Below are 22,582 nucleotides of genomic sequence, written 5' to 3'. Positions count from 1 at the left end.
ACATGGAGACTGCTTGGAAAGATGGTTTAATGGTGGACAGGATCACATGGCTTGAGTTCCTGAACAGAAAAGGGGCAGATACAGTAAATCCTCGGGTTTTTTATGCTCTCTCTGGCTCTGCATTTCTTGGGGCCCTGAAAGAGTATCCTGATTGGTTGTCAGACTCCCAGGGGGTGGGGGTCTTAGCTAGCCGATGGTCACATGTGCTTCCCAGGTCACATGTGGTGAGTTTCTGCTGCTATTGTTAGAGAGCTAATCCTATCTTTGTTGGAACTTTGGCAATTCCTACTATGGCTCTGCCTGAAGGAGGTAGATCTTTGTTATGTAGAATAGACTGGCCCAGGCCTTAATGGCCCATTGACACTGGGTGGGGGCAGGAAGATGGGAGCTGCTTCAAAATATGCTTATCCCAGGGAAATATAATATTCTGCCTTTTTCATATTTCCTAAAATATTTCACTCTTCCAGGAAAGGGGTGGGTGCTAACTTCCTACACTAGCCCACGGGGTAGGGGCGAGCAACAAGGGGAAGGGAGGGCGCCTGGGTTGCCGGGTTGTGGGAGTTAGCGTTTGCAGAGTCGTAGCGCCCCGAGTTCGGATCCCGGGTTCCCCAAAAGTGCCTGTGCAAAGAGGCAGAGGGCTACGATCGCTGCAAGCTACTTCTGACCCCCAAAGCGCTGTAGGGAACTGCAAGGGGATCGTGGTCTAGAAACTATGGGTTAGGAAGGATCCATCGATTCCTCCCCCGACCCCAATTCTGTCAGAGTCTAGACAAAAGTTGGACTTCAACCGGCTGGGAAAACCAGAGCTGGCCATGTTAGCTGGACGTTAGGCGAACGGCAGCCCAGGAGATCTGGAGGACTTTATGGGGACAGGGAAGGGTGCAAAAACTCTTTTCGGCATCTTCAACGTAGACGAAGGACTCGGAGGGTCTTTTCATTTGAAGTCAAGAAGAGAAAGGGGGAGAATTTCTTCGGATAAGAGGTGTGGGTGGTCACGATTCCGGAAGTTGGTTTGTGTTTTTTTTTTTCCCAAAAGATTTTTATCTTGCCCATATACAACTCAAGGTGGGGAACAGTCTTCCTCCTTCTTCTTTTCCCCATAACAACAACCTTGTGAGGTGGGTTGGGCCGAGAGAGGGAGGGGCTGGCCCGAAGTCACCCAGCCAGTTTTTCATGCTTCTCTTGGTTTCTAGTCCATCGTTGCTTTAAATTGACTCTGGGGTGGTTGCTTTTCCCCTGGGTTAATGACAGAAAAAGCATTCGCCAGTGTTTCTCAACCTTGGTAACTTGAAGATGTGTGGACTTCAAATCTCAAACATCCTCAGCCAGCCTTGCTGGCTGGGGATTTTTGGGAGTTGAAGTCCACACATCTACAAGTTACCAAGGTTGAGAGCCCCTGGCATAAGCATAAGCAGCAAAGGTGAAGTGCAGATAACATAGGGAGGCTGGGGCTTTAAATTCTCAAGAAAAAAAACATAAATGGTCTGATTTTGTTCTTCAATATTTTTTCTACTGCCTCAGCTTGGAAAACAAGCAGATTGCCATCTCAACAGGCTGCTCAAGAAAGAGCAGTATGTTTAGGCAAAAGTATTTCATGTGTATGTTTATTTAGGTGTTTAAATTTTTTGTCCCCTTTCAGTTATTTTTCCCCTCCTTCGGTGTACATAACTGTGGAAGACAGTGTTAGAAGAAATATCTTTTTGGGTTCAGCTCCAAGTGGGGAAAAAGACACTGGAAACATGGAGACTGCTTGGAAAGATGGTTTAATGGTGGACAGGATCACATGGTTTGAGTTCCTGAACAGAAAAGGGCGGAGATACTGCGAGTCCCTGGGTTTTATGCCCTCTCTGGCTTTGAACTTCCTGGGGCCCAGAAAGAGTATCCTGATTGGTTGTCAGACTCCCAGGGGGTGGGGGTCTTAGCTAGCCTTGCTGGCTGATTTAATCTTCCTAGGTGCCATGTGGTGAGTTTCTGTTGCTAGATGGGTCCTATTGTGTTGCAAATGATGGTCCATTGACAAAGATTGAGTTTCTGCCTCTGGCCCATTGACAAAGGGTGGGGGCCAGTGATGGGTTCCTCCTGGTTCGGTCCGGTTCGGCCGAGCCGGTAGCGGTGACGATATGACGTCACCAAACCGGTTCTCCCCCCCCGCCCTCCCTCCCACGTTATTCTTATCTTTTATTTGGTCCCACCCCCAATCTATTGCTGCCTCCTGAGTCCCAGCTGATGACTAGAGGGAAAAAAACTGTTTAAACTCTTGCCGCGGGGCTTCAAAGGGCTGTCCTACAGCTGATCAGTGTTAAAAGCAAACAAATGAGTTGGGTCGTAAGTGCGAGGACTGGTCATAAGTGCGAGGACCTTCCAGAAATGACTCTGACCAGCTAGCCACGCCCACCTAGTCACATGACTTCCAAGCCACACCCACAAAATAAGCCATGCCCACAGAACTGGTAGTAAAAAAATTTAGAACCCACCCCTGGTGGGGGCAGGAAGATGGGAGCTGCTTCGTCTTTAAAACATGCTTCTCCATTTCTCATCCAGGGAAACATAATATTCTGCCTTTTTTAATATTTCCTAAAATATTTCATTCTAGGAAAGGGGTGGGTGCTAACTTCCTACTACAGCAAAGATCACACTTCATAAATTATTCTCTTCTCTTTTTTTGTAAAGTTTTTTTTTTATTTTTTACACAAACACACACACAAACATACAATGTATTTTTGCTGAACAGAGTATTTGGCCAGTTAACAAATTTAAACAATTTTTAGTCCTTTCAACTAAAATTACAATTTCTATGCCTCCTTTTTGGCATAATATTTATTTTCATCTATTTTTTACCAATATTACCCTTCATTTTCATCTCTAATTTTAACCAAATTCCATTTTCCCTTCTATATTAGGCCCCTTCCCATTATCATATATTTTTATATCATCATCAAATTAATTATGTGGTGTTAGTTATTTAATTCTTGCAGTAATAGTAAAACCCACTTATTTTATAACATACATTTCCTTAAGTAATACAATCCAACATTTTAATATAAATCAATTAATTATGTAGATATCTTTTTCAATTATATATTTGAGCCAGAAGGAAAAGAGAAATACACACACACGTATTCCAATTAGTTCCATTTTCATATATCAAATGATTTTCCCCATATGTTCCTCCAAACCACATCTTAATCATTTCTACTTTCACCATGATATGCAATTAAAAATATTTCATTTATTACAGTTTCCTTAGTTAAATTTAAAAATATTTTAACTATTATCCTCTAATCATATAGCTTTCCCCATATATTGTTCCAAATCATCACGTAATCATTTATACACACACCACCGTAAACGTTAAAAATATTTCAATTATTCCAATTATTTTTCAGTTCATTTTCACCATCATGATTTAACATTATTTTTTACTACAATTCATATTTCAATTCTAGTCATATATATCATATTCCTCTTCCATTTCTTTGCTTTTCTCCCTTTTCATTTTCATTTTTACCTTTTTCTTTCCCCTTTTTTCTTTTTGTGCCTTAAAATCCTGATCTCTCCTGTTTTGCCCTATATTTCCCATTGTTCCCCCATTATCATTTTGTATTTCAAAGTCCTGAACTCTTCTATTTTGCCCTATATTTCCTATTATTTTCCACCCTTTTTCTCTCTTTTTTATCTTTTCACTGTATATCCCAGTGTAATCATTTAAGTTCTTTATATTCTTTCTGTTCCACCCTTCCTTCCTTATTTGTCTCTTTCCATCCTCTTTATTTTTTCATTGTTAATCCCAATGTAATCTCTAAAAACCTCCTTTCTATTATTACTATCCACATGTTCAGTTACTTTTTCATATTTAATCACATTGTCTTTATCTTCTTTATTTTCAGCCTCTGTGTCTTGCTTCTCCATCTTTATTTCCTTGTCTGCTTGCGTATGCTCCATCTCAGCTTTTGTGTCCTCAGATTTTAATCCTCCATGTAGCATTGTAGTTATTTCTCTTATTTCCGTTTTCCATGACAAGTACATCAATTTAATCATTTCTCTAATTTCCTGCGCCATTTTATTTTTTTTGAGTTCCGATTTTAAATGTTCCGTTGTATTCCTTTCCCCCCCACCTTTTTTTTTTCCAAAGTCAAGCTGCTTGCAGACAGAGAAATCCTCCCCAAAAGTTCTCATGGCTGTTATCTGTAAAGTTCACAGTTTTCCAAAACAAAACCAAGTTGCTATATTCCTTTTTACTCCAGAAGGTGTCTCTCTGCAATCCACAATTTCCGATTGTCTAACAAATATCCATTTTGTTTCAATCTACATTAGCAATCTTACCTAGCTTCTCTTTTTCTTTTTAGCTTTAAAAATATCAAATCAGTTTTATAGTCCAGTCCAAATTTAAACAGCTCTTTTCACTTCTTTTTTCCTTTTTTCCTTTTGTTTATACAACACTTCTGTTATAGGGTTTATTGTCCATTCTCTTTTGTTTTTCTTAGGATTCAAAGAAGAAAGAAAAAAAAAGGATCTATTTGTTGCTTTCCAATCCTTTAACCAATCTTGGGGTAATTTCTCTAGTTTTTAAAATTTTCCAGCTTATTTTCCAAATAATTTTGTTCAAAGGTCAATTTTCCATCGGGTTTTTGTCCCTTTAAAATTGTGTTTCAAGATCTTCTTTTCTTCCCCCCGTGCTCATTAACTGCCGTTTTATCGCTAGGGGTCTTCAAGTTAAAATTTTTTTTCCCTTATTGTTGTTTCAACTATGGGTTGGCTGTCACTCACCCGGCTTCAAAATCTCCATTCCATTCACCACTCCTGCTCAGTGCTTAGTCCGGTTGACCCAGCTTCGTGACAGCTGCAATGGCTGCCGCCCCCCGCTGCCGAGTCATAGAGAGTTTCCTCTGACCTTCGAGGAACTTGCCTGTTCCTCTTGGTCTTCCTAGGTGCCTCTCTTTCTTCCCCGTCCCTACAGGACGGTTCTGGTCTGAAGACCCCTTGGCAGCGGTTCATCAGTCCGGGTTTTCGAGGAGCTCATCAGAGCCCGCTAATTCCCCAACTGTCTCGCCACAACGCTTCCGGTCGAATCTCTATTCTCTTTCTTCTTGTGCATCTGTTAGAAGATTGTGGTTGGTGTAAAGGTGAACATCCTGAATAGGAAATAGGACTTCAGGCTTCATCTTTCCAAAGAAAAAAAGCTGTTAGAATCACCTGGTATAGGATGAGAAAAATTTGGTTGAATAGCATGAGAACGTCTGGACACTTTCAGGGCAGGGATTTGCTTCCTGCTTGTAAGTCGAGGGCTACCTGTACATTGGGAGAAGGGGACTGTCCTTATTGGGGATTTGAACTCAACTGCTTGTGAACCCCTTCAGCTCTGACTCTCTTCTTACTGCTCTCTAGAAGTACATTGGGCAGATGGAGAGCCATATTGACGCATGGCCAGAGGGCCAGCATTCCCAGGAGTTTCCAGGAGGTGTTCGGACGGCCCCTGGAACTGAGGAAGAATGTGCCATTCTCTACTCGGATGCTGAGGACAACCCTTCACTCTTGACGGTCAATGGAGCAGGCCCCCGAGCCCCCTTCCATTGCTCCAAATGTAACAAGAGCTTCCGCTATCATTCAGACCTGCGCCGCCATTTTGCCCGACACACCGAACTGAAGCCTTTCCAGTGCCCTCACTGTGTCAAGAGCTTCAAGCATTCTTTCAACTTGGTGAACCACATCCGGAGCCACACCGGGGAGCGCCCCTACCGCTGCACCATGTGCCCCAAAGGCTTCCGGGACTCCACGGGACTTCTTCACCACCAGGTGGTCCACACTGGAGAGAAGCCGTACTGCTGTCACATCTGTGAGCTCCGTTTCTCCTCTCACAGCAGTTTGGGCCGCCACCTCAAGCGCCAGCACCGGGCGTCTCCTGCCACCACAGCCCCTCAAGCGCCTACCCCATGCTGCCTGGCTTGCAGCAAAGAGCAGAGTCCTTTGGGGCACCTTTGTGCTGCTGGCCAAGGCCGGGCTGCCCCTTTTGGTTGTGGGGCCTGCGGGCGGCACTTCCAGCTAGCCTCTGAACTTCGCCGTCATTGGCTGGCTCATACCGACATCAAACCCTTTAAGTGTCCGGATTGTGAGAGAGACTTCAATGCTGCATCCCTCTTGGAACGCCATAAACTCACTCATGCCAAGGACAGGCCCCCACTGTGCCAGCTTTGCTCCAAGAAAGCTCAGAAGAGGGATGGGAGGATGCTAGAACTGAAGGGCATGAAGAAACAGCCAAAAGGAGGTAAGCAGGAGGAGGAGGCCCAGCGGCACAACAGAGACTGTCCATCCTGCCACTCTCCTGATACTCACTCCCCAGACACGTTGTACCAATGTTAGTGTGGAACTTTTTTTGCCAACAGCAACACCCTTGCAGCTCATTTGACTGCCCATGGAGGCGAGCCCTCTTTCACCTGTGGCATATGTCGCCAGCCCTTTGTGAACTTGCAGGCCCTGGAGGAGCACCAGCTGAGCCACGCTGTGTCCACAGCACCAGTGCCGGGCCCGGGCAGTGAGCTAGAACGTCACCTGTTGCCCCAGCTGGATCTCCGGACATTTCCAACTCAGCCTGGCAAGAAACTCTATAAGTGCAGCGAATGTGAGAAATTCTTCCACAGTCCCCGAGATCTGGACCGTCACGTCTTGGTGCACACCGGTGAGAAACCCTACCAGTGCACTGAATGTGGCAAGTTTTTCCGGCATGAATGTTACCTGAAAAGGCACCGTCTGTTGCACAATGGCGAGCGTCCTTTCAAGTGCACTATCTGCCACAAGGGGTTCATCACTCTGAGCAACCTCTCCCGCCATCTCAAGCTGCACCAAGGGATTGACTAGGAGGGCTATCCTGAACTTCTAAGAATAATCCTCCTTCCCCAGCACTGCGTTCTTCTACCTCCATCCCACAGTGGCAGCCACAGATGTTCCCGTTTTGGAGGTAGACTTCTGCCTGATGTTCTCAAACTCTGCATGCCCTCACCCTCCTTCCTGGTTCAGTACTTTAGGGCAAGGACTTGAAATGAAAGGATAAAATTATTATTATTATCTCTTTTATTCATTAAACATAAAACTCAGTCAACTGAACATTTAAAAATGTGTCACAAATACGATTGACTGGTGCTAATGGCTGATACGGGTTGCTGCCAGCATCCTAGGTATCAACCAAATATCTACTTAAAATATATGATGTTCTGAGTAGCACAGTTTTTTGCCGTTCCGCTGGTGTTATTGCAGGAAGCTCCAATTTCTTGATGTGTTTTGTAAAATTCTTGGGCATGGTACCAATAATTATTATTATTATTATTATTATTATTATTATTATTATTATTATTATTATTATTATTATTATTTACCAATGTTCCACTACTGTTGGAGCCTTGGTAGTACAGTGGTCTAAAGCACCTTGTTATTAAGACCAGCTGCCTGCAATTACTGCAGGTTCGAATCTCACCAGGCTCAAGGTTGACTCAGCCTTCCATCCTTTCTAACGTAGGTAAATTGAGGACCCAGTTGTGGGGGCAATAAGCTGACTTTGTATAAATATACAAAAGGATGAAGGCTATTGCTTAGCACATTGTAAGCCGCCCTGAGTCTCCAGAGAAGGGCGGCATATAAATCAAATTTTTTAAAAAAACAAAAAACTGTTAATAGAATACATTGCAGATGCTTGGCAAATTATAAAGTGTATTGGGTAAAGCGGAATATCTCCCTGTTTATTGCCCTGATCGGTTCTAGAAAATTTTTGATTTCAGAACAGGAATATTCTGAGCCATGTGAAGAAGTTATGGCAGGAAAAACCCCTTGGTTAAGTGTCTAACATCCAAAGGTACTTGTGTGTGGGTGAGTTTAACAGTGCTGAAATGATTTTGGCCAATAATCCTGGAGAAAGAGCTTTGGGGCAGAGCCATTCTCTCTCTCCAGAGAATGAGGAAACTTTGTTGGGTAGTTAAAGAGGCAGAGTACTTCTTCACCCTTCAGTATTTCCCAATCACTTTAGTACTGGGATTTTGTACTAAAAGGCAGCACAATTGGCCAAAAAGATAAATGTGCACAAATCTAACATGCATCATTCTTAGTCTGTTTAGTTTTCTTTCCTTTTTCTTTTGCCATTCTGTTCTTGATAGGACTACAGTTAGATGTACTTCCTGTTCCTCAAGGTAGAGAAATCTTTTTTTTTTATTGAAAAGTTTTATAGGAAATACAAACATTTTCTCCCCCCACCCTTCCCCCCTCAATCCCTCCCACCCCCCTGCCTCCCACCCCCCTTCCCCTCCTTCCCCCCCACCCCCCTCCCTAGACTTCCCAGAACAAGCACAGGGTATAGCATTCACAAACATAAAGCTAAAATATGCTAACAAATTATTGCATTCATATTCTCCCTAAGTCTTTAACTCCTTATAACTCAAAAAACTATAAACATAAACTACTTAAAAATTATTTCATTCATAAGCTATATGTATCTTCTTGTTCGGATACTTTTTTTGTATATAGTCAATCCATCTTCTCCATTCCGATATATATCTTTCATTTGAATGGTCTTTAAGGTATGATGAAATTTTTGCCATCTCTGCCAAATGCATGACTTTTAGTGTCCATTCCTCAATGGTGGGTGGATCTTCCTTCTTCCAGTACTGTGCCACCAGTAACCTGGCAGCTGTTATTAAGTTCAAAACCAACTTAGTCTCTATTACAGTACAATCCGTAACTATTCCCAGCAGAAAAAACTGTTTTTTTAAAAAACTTTTAAAAAATTTAAAAAAAATTTAATTTTTTTCCTTAAAATATTTTGAATAATCCACCATATTTTTATCCCAAAAGCCTTAATTTTTTTACATGTCCACCATATATGAAAATATGTAGCATCTTCACACTCACATCGCCAACACTTAGGTTGTAAATTTGGATACATACAGGCTAGTTTTTTTGGGTCTAAATGCCATCTATAAAACATTTTATAAAAGTTCTCTCTTAGATTTTGAGCTTGTGTGAATTTTACATTTCTAACCCATATCTTTTCCCATTTTTCCATCATTATTGGTTCACCTATGTTTTGTGCCCATTTTATCATACAATCCTTGACTAGCTCTGTTTCTGAGTCTATTTCCACTAATACATTATACAACCTTTTTATATGCATTTGACCTTTATCTCTTATTTGCTTTATCAAATTCTCATCCTGCTGCAAAATACCAATTTTTTGATCTTCTCTCCATCTGGCCTGCAGCTGACCATACTGAAACCAAGTCCTAATAATTCCTTCTTCTCTTAATTGCTCCATAGATTTTAATTGTAATCTGACTCCTTCCTTATAAAGGAGTTCCTTATATGTAATCTTATCTTGCTTTTGCTCCAAATTTATATTCTCTATCACATGTCTGGGTACTGTCCATATTGGTAACTTTTTTTTTTCCAGACACGCAATAGAGCATTTCTTAATATATGACTTTGTCAGGAATAAATGCCTTGCCTCTGACCCAGAGCTAGAGGCAGGGGGGCTGGACAAGCCAGCCCCCAAGGTCCACCCTAACCCAATAACCCCTCCTTACCTTAGCCACACCCAGGGGGTACTTAAGGGTCAGCCATGCGGTCCTGCTTCAGTTCCAGACTTGTACCTGTAATGATAAGATGCTTCATTAATAAACAATATCTGATTTAATGAATATCTGCTTATGGAGTTATTGGGCACGATCCTTGAACACATTTAACAATATGGTAGCAGAGGATGGTTTAACAGCCCAATCCTAATACTCCACAACATGCAAAGGACCACGACAGACAGGGTGAATACCAGAGCATTCACCAAGAAGATGGCAGAACGGCCTGCCCAACCTGAAGCCACGCAAGGAGAGGCACCCGAGACGAGCGGCCTACTCCACCACCCATGCACCCCGGCCAGAAGCGACGAGGGGTGGAAGAAACACGAGACCCCAAAAGGAGAAAAGCACGACCTAAAAGGAAAACTTCTGGAGCTGATAGATTCATCACAAAGCAACACCGACCTCATCGCGGAACTCCGAAGCCTGATCAAAGGCTGCGAAGCAGCGAGTGAGGAAGATGAAGACGAATCCGACTACAGCGACGAAGATGCAGTAAGGGGGGACTTCCCCCACCAGAAACCCACCGAAAAGGCCGAAGGAGACTTCGCGCCCTTTTTACGGTGGCCATCTTGGGAGGCGACGTCATCAAAAATGGCCGACCACCCAGCAATAGATTCCCGAGATTTAAATCTCATGGCGGGAATCGGGGCCTACTCTAAAGTAGCCGCCCAAAACTACCACAAAAAACAAGAAAGCCCAAAGCCAAAACCTACAGGCCCGCCTACCGAGCCTGAGGTCAACAAAGCCATCGAACTAATCACCGTGGCCCTAGGGGACAAGATGAAGTTACCGAACACGCACCCCGGTGCTAGGCCAAAGCGCAAAGGGGACCCTAACGCGAAGAGGGCCGACACCGGCACCCACCCTGGGGAACTGACTGCTACCGCACGGGCCCAGGGCCACCCAGAGCTCCCAAGGAGCCTCCCCATAAAAACGGGGCACCGAAGGCGATGGGACTACTCACCGGACCGACGACCGGGACCAGATCCATGGCCCACAGGGCCATCCGCAGTCAGGGGACGTCCATCGGCGGGCAGGGGACTCGGCCCGACACCCGGAGGCGACACCCACACAAGGCCGGGCCATCCGGGACCATTCGCGGCCCCAACGGGACTTCCAACCTCCACTGACGACCCTCACCGCTTCCCGAGGCTCCAGACGACGATCCGCCATGATCCCGAACAAGCGAGGCCGACCAAGGAGGAACCAAAGGCCCATCCGGAAGATTGGGGCCTTCACCCGGGAGCTGCGGGGACGAGCTCCTCACTCCACGGCGGCTGGGCAGAAATGAACCTCATGCATGCGCAATGCATCCCTGTAAGAGAAACGGAACAAGACATAGAGCTACACCGACGCAAGCACACAGAGACAAGTCAGTTCAGACTTGCCACAGTCATTCCTCTGCCTTATTGTGAGTACCCTTACGTGAGGAACCATGGACAGCGACATAATGTAAGTAATTTAACTTACAATTCAGGGACTTTGCCAAGTGACTTTCCCAAACTAAGACTAGATGGGGAGAATTTCCTGGACTGGAACCAGCAGCTCCAAGTCACCCTGCTAAAGGAAGATCTATTATCCCTAGTCACTGACCCCCCAGAAAAACCCTGGACTTTTGAATTAGATTGCATCCACCATAAAGCATACTGTATTGTTATTGCCAGCATTACCCCCAGTATTTACCCCAGCATTAGCCACCACTTGACTGCTCTAGAGGTAATACAGAGGATGCACAAACTATTTTACTGCCAAAGCGTAGCAAGCACCACCAGGTTATCCAGGGAGTTCTACGCCACCAAACTTAAAGCAGGGACCCCAATGAGCGAGCATTTATTGTCACTAAATACCACCAGGGCTCAGCTGACACAAAGGGGGGAGGTCATAAGTGAGAGGACCATGATAAGCATCATTGTAAATTCCCTAGACCCCAGCTGGGACACCTTCATCACGCAGATAGACAACCTAGGGTCAGGGAAACTCTCACTGGAATTACTAACAAGCAAACTAATAGCTGAAGACAGCATCAGGAAAGACCGCTCACTAAGCCGCAGGGAGCAAAGACCCAGCAGGAAGGCTGAGCCACAGGGTAGGAACTACAGCAGCACAGAGTGCTACATATGCGGGTCAAGAAACCATTACAAAAGGGACTGCCCTAGAAACACAGGGGACAGGGACAGGTCACATAGAAGGGACAGACCAGAACAAAGAACAAGATACACTAGCAGACGCTCACCAGAGGACAGACACAGGCATAGGTATTCCCCTAGCCCCAGGGACAGGAGAAACCACAGGGACAGCTCCAGGGAGAGCCAGGCTGGATCACTGTATGGCATAGGAGATCAAGAGCGACACATAGGCCAGGACAGGGAGGAAGGCACATGGCTGCTGGACTCAGGGGCCACAAACCATGCCACATATGACCGTAACTTGCTAACCTCATTTACAGAAGAAAGTTTTATAATAAAAGTGGCTAACCAGAACAATGTGCAAGTAACAGGTAAAGGTAACGCATACGTGCCGGGGATAGGAGTAATACAAGGAGTGCTATTAGTGCCAAATATACCCTATAACATCCTTGCCACCCTAAAACTAAGCAAGGACAACAATGTCGAGGTGACATTCAAGGAAGGAAAGGCACAGGTAACTAGAGGGGGCAAAAGAATAGGGAAAGTAGTAATCAGTGGGGAACTGCCATTCTTCCACCCAGTCAGGGACAAGCAGCCAGAGGTAAACAATCACCGGAAGGTTAGACCCGACAACCCAAACAACACAAGTGGTGAAGTAGAGGGGGTTAGTCACACACACACCACTGATGATCCAAGTGAGCAGGGGGCACCCAGGAAAGAAAAGCCAGCGATAGTGTGACGAAATGGGGTTGAGGGGTACCCCGGACCATGAACCAGCTCATGAGTAAACACACTGAGACTGAAATGATTCTGACAGAGGCGTCTTGTGTAAAAATATAATTTACTTTAAAACATTTAAAAAGCACTATGTCTTTAAGAAAACACATTAAAAACAAAGTCTTATCTGGGTATGTGAAGCAAGGCTATCTCCCTAGATCCCTCTCCACAATACCGAAACAGTTCACAAAAGAATAAAGCTAGCATGAAGGTAAGCAGCTTCGGCGTCGATACATCATCAAGGCCATCATGGTGGGAGCAGCACGAGCTTCACAGCTGAAAGTCACCTGAAATAGAATCAGTTCAAACAGCAAACATTGCTTGAAGCTTGTGGGAGGAAGAAGATCCAGCAACAGCAGTCCCGATGATAGCTTGCGTGCTATAAAACAGCAAAAGGCAAGCATCCGTGGGAGTCTCTCTGTAACGTCTGGAGTCCTTATCTGCATTCTTCTCCCATCTGCGGCATGGCACCAAGCTTCCTGCAGGAGCTGTGCATTTAGGCCTAGAAAACTAGGCCCGAGTAGCAAGCAAAAGGTCCTTGCTTATATAGGGAGTTAACCTGCAATTAACTAGGGCGGGGAAGGCTTGCAGGTAATTGCCAACAGCAGATGGCTTGATTAAAACCATACTGTTTGTGAGTAGGCAGATAGCCACAGCAATCCTGGAAACACTCGTGACAATCCCCTTCTCTGTGGCTATTTGACTGGTTAACAAACATACATTCTACATTGGGTACATATATACATCAATGGTAAGTACATTCACATAGCCATCGACATTTTTCCCAGAAGATAGAGGTGTTGGTCACGGGGCAGCGGTTTGGTAAGCACGTCCGCTACCTGTTCCTTGGTTTCACAATACACAGTCTTAATGAAACCTGTTTTCACCAATTGCCTCACATGTTTGTTTTGTATATCAATATGGCGTGATCTCTGGCCTACAGCATCGGCTTCCGATATGTTAATGGCAGCCATGTTATCCTCATAGACTTTTATAGGTTGCATGGGCTGCCTCCATAAGCTTACCAGAAGATCGTCAAACCAAACTAGGTTATTGGAAGCTTTGGACAAACTCTCATACTCAGCTTCCGCTGTGGAAGTTGCAATTAACTTCTGCTTCCCAGAGTACCAATACACGGGGCTATTATTTAGGTATACAATGTACCCCGAGGTACTTTTTCTAGATCTAACATCCCCTGCCCAATCGGCATCCGAAAAACAACTCAATCTTAATTCTCTAGTTGCTTCTGGTTCCAATAACAATGAATAGTTCACAGTACCTTTTAAATATCTCAGGAGTCGTTTGATTCCGCTCCAATGGTACTGTGTGGGATGTTCAGAATGTCTAGATAACACATTTACACTTAGACTGATGTCCGGTCTAGTCCAATTTGCAATGTACAACAACGACCCAATCACGGACTTGTAAAGGGTCTTATCTTCAAACTCCGTGCTCTCAGTGTACATATTCTTAAGGAAGTCTGTTGCCATAGGGGTATCGCATGGCTTCGCCTCTACCATGCTACACTTTTTAAGCAATTCCTGAATCTTATCTTCCTGAGAGAGCCGAAACCCCTTCTCGGTTTTTACGAATTGCACCCCTAAAAATTTGCTAATGTGACCTAATGGTTTTAGGGCGAAACTCTTACTTAGGTCCTCAGAGAACTTCTTATGCCTGTTCTCTGATCTGCAAATATATAGTATGTCGTCAACGTACAACAGTACTGTTTCCATAATGCCCTGATCTTCCTTGACAAAGACACACTCGTCAGCCGACGATGGTAAAAAGCCCATCTCTCTCAGGCTTTTTGTGAGACACTCGTACCATCGTTTACCAGATTGTTCTAAGCCATATAGGCTCTTGTTCAACAACCACACATCGTCTTCCCGATGGCTTACTCCCTGAGGAATCCTCACGTACAGCTCTTTGTCTAACTGGGCGTGCAGGTACGCGGTCTGAATATCGAACTGATATACATGTTCGCCTCGCATGGTAGCGATGGTGAGAGCTGTTCTCACGCTCTCAGGGCACACCGTGGGCGAGAAGGTGTCCTCATAATCGTCAGGGAATCTCTGCGAGAATCCCTGCGCCACTAGTCTCGCCTTATAGATAAAGCCCCCACCTTCAATGGGCTTTTGCTTGAAAAGCCACCTGGTGCCGATCACCCTCTTGTCCTTGGGCAATCTTGTTGGCATGAATACATCGAGCCTTCTCAGGCTATCTAATTCTGTATCCATAGCGGCCAGCCACTTCTGTCGTTCATGGTCAGGTAAGGCCAACACATCCTCATATCTCTGAGGGGTGGCCAAAACCTGGTCGACTGAGGTAACAAAGTCGTCGTACCTCTTAGGCTTATTGCCCCTGGTAACCCTAACTGGTCTGCCTTTAGGAGAGTCACTCACATCAGAGTCGTCCGATGAGTCATCTACCTCGTGACTATCACTATGCGTCTCAGAAGCTGGGTGCCTATCCTTCCTGGCTACCCCCATCTTACGCTTCAATACCCCTTTCAAGGGTGCCTGGGATGCACGCTTCCCAGAACCAGATGTATCCCTATCCTCAGATAGGTTTTCCGATACATCCTCCGCTCGCCTATGACAACTACGGGAAGGGTTCCGAGTAAGAATCTCATTGGCATGGATCTTACTCCAGTTGGCCCCTTCGTGAAAGGTGGCGGACCTTGATATCATTAGTTTCCCATTAGGGTAGGCAAACCTAAATGCCTTGGAGCCCTGCTCATAACCAACAAATCTCAGTTTAACAGAGATTGGGTCTCCCTTTCTCCTGAGCTCCTTCGGGACATGAACATCGGCCATCGCTCCGAAAACGTGGAGGTGTGCCAAGCTAGGCTTATGGCCGTATAGCACCTCGTATGGGGTCTTCTGCACCACGCTAGACCACACACGGTTCAGGGTGTAATTCGCGTATCTAACTGCTTCTACCCAATACGCGAAGTTTAATCCGGAATCCTCTAGGGCGCACCGCATCATAGTTTGTAACACGCCATTGCGTCGTTCTACGACGCCATTTTGAAACGCAGAGTAAGGCGCGGTGCGTAAGTGGACTATACCCTTACTCCTTAACCAGCTGGAGAACTGATTCGAATTAAATTCAGTTCCTCTGTCAGTCAAGATCTTCTTAACTCTGATCTTGTGCTGGTTCTGGACTAAGTTACAAAATTCCTTAAACTTAGTCAACGTTTCACTCTTGGACATTAGGGGAAAAACGAATCCAAATCTGCTATGGTCGTCTACTATGGTAAGAAAGTACCGTCTCTTACCCACGGAAGGTGCAAGTGGACCCACCAAATCCATGTGGACGAGCTGAAACGGGTGTTCAGAGTACCTCTGAGACTTCTTGGGCGCAGATTTCACCTTCAACTTTGCACTCCTACAAATTGAACAGTCTAGGAATGTGTTACAGTCATTGATCTTGGTTCCCCTTGAGTGTTCGGTTACCTTCTTCACTATAGGAAAACTCACATGACCTAATCTACGATGCATCAAGTGAGCACATTCATTATGCAGCGGCTCACCTGTAGCAATTGCATTAGCATTTTCAGGTTTCCTACTATCTGACTCTAAGTTAAAATTTAAAAACTTTTTATTAACTTTACATTTGTCTTTACAAGGCTTCCTCTGGTGAAAGTCTTGATCCTCATCACCTAGTTCTAACTGTGATTCATTGTTACTACCAAATGAGATAGCATAATTGCTATCACTGCAGGACTCAGCATTCGTATTGGGGGAATAATAAGGCAAGCCACCTATCTTCAAAACCTCCCCAATCACACATTTGTTGTTTTTGATCACAGCTGTTCCTCCTGAGAACAGAATCTCCATTCTAGGGTTCTCACATATCCTCATCAGGCTTAGCAGATTATGATCTATCTCTGGTACATACAATGCTCCGTGAATCTCCCCTATCCCAGGGATATAAACATCTCCAATGCCAACAACATTCACCTTTTTACCGTTTGCAACTTTGACCATGGATTGATGCCTTCTCATATTAGCAAACAACCTTCGGTCACTGACAACATGGTTACTGGCTCCACTGTCCATTAACCATAGTTGCTCTCGCTGTTCCCTTGTAAGCTCTGACTCAGTAGTTTCCACTATACCTACAGAGCTATCATTAAACCTGGGATTGTTCCCTTTGTTGCCTCTATTTGGCTTTTTACCCCTTCTGTGGTTAGGAACATCTATACTTGACTTTCTACCAGGAGGCAATGGCCTCCTTTTACATTTATTATCAGAAGGTGCCTTTGAACATGCCCTAGCATTCACATTTTGTGGGCAATCCCTTCTATAATGTTCTCTTGAACCACAATTGAAGCATTCTCCGATAGTATATGCTCTATCTGAACTATCGGGCCTTCTTAAAGGTTTTTCCTTTTTGTGAAAAGCCGCCCTGCATTTTCGCAAGTTATCTTCAGCAATCAGTCTGCCAGATAACACTTCTAAAGATAAGTTATTACAACTAACATTATCCAGTTGCGATATAAAATTATCCCAGCTAGGGTCAAGGGAATTGAGTATAACAGTAATGAGGGTTTGTTCAGACACTGTTTCCCCCCTCAACATCAATTCCTGCCTTAACCTGTTTAACTCACATAAGTGTTCATTAATATCTACTCCCGCCTTCAACCTTGCAGAATAGAACTCCCTATAAACTCTGTTTGTAACATGGGAGCTTTTTGAACAAAATAGCTTATGCAGTTTCACCCAAACTTCTGTTACGGTCAGGTTACTAGGTAAACTGGGATATAGTGCAGGGTCAATGGACATCAATAAAATACAAAAGGCCTTATGATGTAAAAGATCAACTTCTAAGGACCATGGTCTAGGTGGGGGTTTTAACAGCAACGATAAAACATTTTCTTTCATTAAAATTACTTGAATACTTTTAACCCATTCCTTAAAATTTCCTCCACCCACACTTAAACTTTTAAAATTAGGAGGAAGGACCTGTACATTATTAAACATGGAAACAGACATTAATTGATGTTCAAAATGTGGTCCATCCTGGAACGGGCAATAAGGCATTGGAATGGAAGCACACAGCACAGTGTCTTCCATCAGGCATTCTGACGATCGTTCCTCCCCAATGGGAGGGATTAAAACTTCAGGTTGTGCGGATGCAAAACTCATCCTGGCTTGATCACAAAAACTCGAGGGTCCTCTCTGGTGCACATCCCTAGGAATTTTTGGACGTGCTCCCAAATTCCTATCTTCAGTTGAGGTAGCCTCCGGAAACGTCCTGGATGTCGATGTCGTCACGGATGGATATATCCCACTCGTGGCGTGCGCTGAATTAGTCGCAGACATCAGGGGTACTTTGGTATGTGCAGCTACTATTTGTTGAGCCGATGGTGCCTGCAAACCATCGCCTAAAATGGTTGCCAAAGTCTCTATCACACTTGCAACCTTACGCTCAACATGAGAGTCTCTTAAATTTTTAGCAGAAGTCACTGATGTCATCAAGGGAGCTAAAGTCTTTATAGCCTGATCTATGATGGCTTCAACAGCAGGTGGCGCAATGTCAACTTGGCCATGCTGGTTTAACAAAGAAGCAGGAACATTTGAATCAGGCAGTCTGTTATCCCCCATTCTCCACTTATGGTCTGAGGTGGGGGTTTTAAGAAAAGATTGAAAGTCTCTTACCGATCCGGTGTTTTGTAGGACTTCGATTTTCTTTCCTTTCACGGCTGAATTCTTTAATAATTCACTAGAATCAGCAGTCGGGTTCTGACTTACTGTGGGCAAACCTAAAAACTGAAGGATTGCCTTCCTAAACTCATCATCCACCTCTGTATTTGTTTTCAAGACCTGAAGTGGCGTTCTTCCAGTCTCTACTTCTTTTGGTGATGATGGTTTATTCACTATCTTAGGCCCTTCAGAAGTTGAGGCCTCTGCTCCAAAACTTACAGCTCCACTATTCTCTAAATCAATTAGAGTTTGGGGTTTTTCAGCCAAAACATTTTTGGCCTGAGCCCCAGACAGTCCAGTTTGTGACTTCATACTTTTTGCTGCTGCTGCTGCCCTAGTCAACATCTATTCAACTGCAGACATTCCAGTCTAGCATGTTACCACATGAGCGTAAGTTCGTTAAACCATCCTCTGCTACCAACTGTAACGAAATGGGGTTGAGGGGTACCCCGGACCGTGAACCAGCTCATGAGTAAACACACTGAGACTGAAATGATTCTGACAGAGGCGTCTTGTGTAAAAATATAATTTACTTTAAAACATTTAAAAAGCACTATGTCTTTAAGAAAACACATTAAAAACAAAGTCTTATCTGGGTATGTGAAGCAAGGCTATCTCCCTAGATCCCTCTCCACAATACCGAAACAGTTCACAAAAGAATAAAGCTAGCATGAAGGTAAGCAGCTTCGGCGTCGATACATCATCAAGGCCATCATGGTGGGAGCAGCACGAGCTTCACAGCTGAAAGTCACCTGAAATAGAATCAGTTCAAACAGCAAACATTGCTTGAAGCTTGTGGGAGGAAGAAGATCCAGCAACAGCAGTCCCGATGATAGCTTGCGTGCTATAAAACAGCAAAAGGCAAGCATCCGTGGGAGTCTCTCTGTAACGTCTGGAGTCCTTATCTGCATTCTTCTCCCATCTGCGGCATGGCACCAAGCTTCCTGCAGGAGCTGTGCATTTAGGCCTAGAAAACTAGGCCCGAGTAGCAAGCAAAAGGTCCTTGCTTATATAGGGAGTTAACCTGCAATTAACTAGGGCGGGGAAGGCTTGCAGGTAATTGCCAACAGCAGATGGCTTGATTAAAACCATACTGTTTGTGAGTAGGCAGATAGCCACAGCAATCCTGGAAACACTCGTGACAGATAGGAAAGCTAATGCATGACAACTGTGCCCACCTGTTACACAGAAGACTAGGACACATTAGCTTCCCTGTGGTGCAGAAAATGATGGAATGCTCTGAAGGTGTAAAAATAAAGAATTGTGAGAACTATCTCGAGTGTTCTATTTGTAAGAGCTCCAAATTAAAAACCAAACCAAGGCCCAAAAAGTCAGTGCGCACAACCAATTCAATCTTCCAACTCATACATATGGACCTAGTGGGACCACTAAGGCCCTCCATCAAATACAGGAAGAGGTACTTCCTGACCATAGTGGATGATTTCAGCCGCTATGGCTTCGTATACACGCTAAAACACAAGAGCGAAGTATTCCAAAAATTTAAGGAATTCTACGCAAGGGTGGAGACACAACATAATACCAAGATCAGACAAATAATGACAGACCAGGGGTCTGAATTTTTGTCAAGCGACTTCTCGCAATGGCTAAAGACACGCGGGATAGTCCACTACACGACTTCTCCTTTTTCCGCCTTTCAAAATGGCGTTGCAGAACGAAAAAACGGAACACTGCAGACCATGATGAGGTGCGCACTAGAGGATGCCGGTTTAGGGCAGCATTTCTGGTCAGAAGCACTCATTTATTCGAACTACACTTTGAACAGGTTATGGTCCAGCATACTAAATAAAACTCCATACGAGTTAATGTACCAAAGGAAACCACAGGTGTCACACTTACACATATTCGGGGTCACAGCAGATGTGCACATCCCCAAACAATTGAGACATAAGGGAGACAGGGTATCCAGAAGGCTGAGGTTCATGGGGTATGAACCAGGGACGAAGGGATATAGATTCATAGACAGCAATAACAATTTTGTGATATCACGAACAGCTGTCTTCCACGAAAATGCCAACTGGTCCAAGATACACCTCAACGAGGTGTCCCTTAGCAAGGACGGACCAGGGGATGGCCAAAGGGAGATAAAGCACCACACAGGAAAGGGTACAGAACAGGAAAAGAACAAACCCAAGAGACAGGAAATACCAGTGAAGGGGTGGAAGGAGAACCACCCATGCATCAAAGTGGACTCACTCACCGAGAGAGAAGCTAGGTACATGCATGACACAGAGACACCCCCCGACAGGCCAATCAGGGCAAACAGGGGCAAAAAGTCAGAAAGGTTAGGGGACTACGTGTTATCCCTCCACACTAACCAACTAACCCCCAACACATATGAGGATGTACTGAAGTTACCAGATGGGGAAAGAGCAAAATGGGAACAAGCCATGGAGAGGGAAATGGACAGCCTGAGGGAACTAAATGTATACACTCCCTCTAAAGTCCCAACAGGAAAGATGACCATAGGCACCAGGTGGGTCTACAAAATTAAAACACTAGAGGGAAACAAAGCACTCTACAAGGCTAGGCTGGTGGCACAGGGGTTCGCCCAAAAATACCCTGATGATTACACGGAAACGTACTCTCCCACAGTCAGGGCTGAAAGCGTAAAATGTGCGTTGGTAATTGCATCACTACTTGGGTTAGAAGTACATCAATTCGACGTGCAAACCGCTTATCTGCACGCTGAGCTCGATAAAGAGATATACGTGAGAGCGCCACCTAGCCAAAACATCAGGAAGGGAGAAACCTGGATCCTAAACCGAAGCTTGTATGGACTCAAACAGTCAGGGAAACGCTGGTACGAATGCCTATCCAAGACATTGAAGTCCATGGGATTCTCAGCCACCTCGGCCGACAACTGCTTCTTCACCAAGAAGTCAGACAGTTCACTCGAGTATGTCTTGATATACGTGGACGATATATTATATCAGTGATCAGTCTAGCAAATGTAATGACTTCGCCAATGAGCTGGGAAAACATTTTACACTGAAGATATTGGGTAAGGTAGATAAATACTTGGGGGTGCAAATCACAAAAACAGACAGAGGTTTCCAACTGTCACAGAAAGACAAAATTTTGGAACTGATACATAAATGCAACATGACAAACGCCAAGGGGAGTGAAACACCAATGCAACCAGACTTCTTGAAGGACATGTATAATGAGGCTGAGGCGTTCAAGGACAACACATTATACAGATCCACCATAGGCTCCCTATTATACATTGCGAACTGGACAAGGCCAGACATCGCCCTGCCAGTTAACTTGCTGTCCCGACATGTAGGTAAACCCACTGTGTACCACTGGGAAGCCATCAAAAGGGTATTGAGATATCTAAAGCATAGCTCCGATGCTTGCCTATCACTAGAACCCAAGAACACCACAACACCCACACTCACATGCTATGCAGACGCTGATTGGGCTGGGGATGTGAAAAGCAGAAAGAGCACTTCAGGCTACGTATTCTTTCTAAACAACAGCCCAGTACATTGGTACACAGGCAAACAGGATCTGGTAGCTACATCCACAACAGAGGCCGAATATATTTGTTTGTCCAAGGCCGCCAACAACCTGGTCTGGTTTGATGTCCTGCTCGCAGACATATGGGCCGAACCGAACTATCCCATCATCATGCACGAGGACAATAAAGCCGCTATGGAAATATCAAAGGCTGAAGCAGTGGGTCAAAGGTCGAGGCATATCGACATAAAGTACAAACACGTTAGACAGTTCGCAAGCATAGGATTCATAAGAGTTATACATTGTGACACAGAAGAACAAACAGCGGACATTCTAACAAAACCATTGCAAAACAAACAGCACACATATCTAACATCAAAATTAGGTGTCCTCCTGAAAAAGACACCTCAGGTATGCACCACCCAAGAACACCTCGGCCAGGCATTTAGAGGGGTTTTTGTCAGGAATAAATGCCTTGCCTCTGACCCAGAGCTAGAGGCAGGGGGGCTGGACAAGCCAGCCCCCAAGGTCCACCCTAACCCAATAACCCCTCCTTACCTTAGCCACGCCCAGGGGGTACTTAAGGGTCAGCCATGCGGTCCTGCTTCAGTTCCAGACTTGTACCTGTAATGATAAGATGCTTCATTAATAAACAATATCTGATTTAATGAATATCTGCTTATGGAGTTATTGGGCACGATCCTTGAACACATTTAACAGACTTTTAAAAGTCTTATCTACTTTCTTGTCATACAATAGATAAGCATGCCAGCCGTAGACCAGACCATATCCCTCAATATTCAATATCTTTTCCTCCGTTAAATTTATCCAATCTGTAATTGCTGAGAGGGCAGCGGCTTTATAATACAATCTT

General features: G+C 44.6%; 1 protein-coding gene across 1 annotated transcript; it reads left to right on the top strand.

Moving 5' to 3' along the window:
* Positions 1-5,400: 5,400 nt before the first annotated feature.
* On the top strand, positions 5,401-6,852 carry FIZ1 (FLT3 interacting zinc finger 1). Its single transcript, XM_070944523.1, is given in 1 exon segment — positions 5,401-6,852. A coding segment is annotated over 1 exon segment (1,452 nt).
* The last annotated feature ends 15,730 nt before the right edge of the window (positions 6,853-22,582 follow it).

The sequence above is a fragment of the Pituophis catenifer genome, unplaced genomic scaffold (genome assembly GCF_029215685.1).
Source record: "Pituophis catenifer annectens isolate HBS135680 unplaced genomic scaffold, rPitCat1.0.hap2 SCAF_5, whole genome shotgun sequence".
In the NCBI taxonomy this organism is placed as follows: domain Eukaryota; kingdom Metazoa; phylum Chordata; class Lepidosauria; order Squamata; family Colubridae; genus Pituophis; species Pituophis catenifer.
Note: the sequence above shows the minus strand (reverse complement) of the source record. Positions and strands in the feature narration are given on the sequence as shown.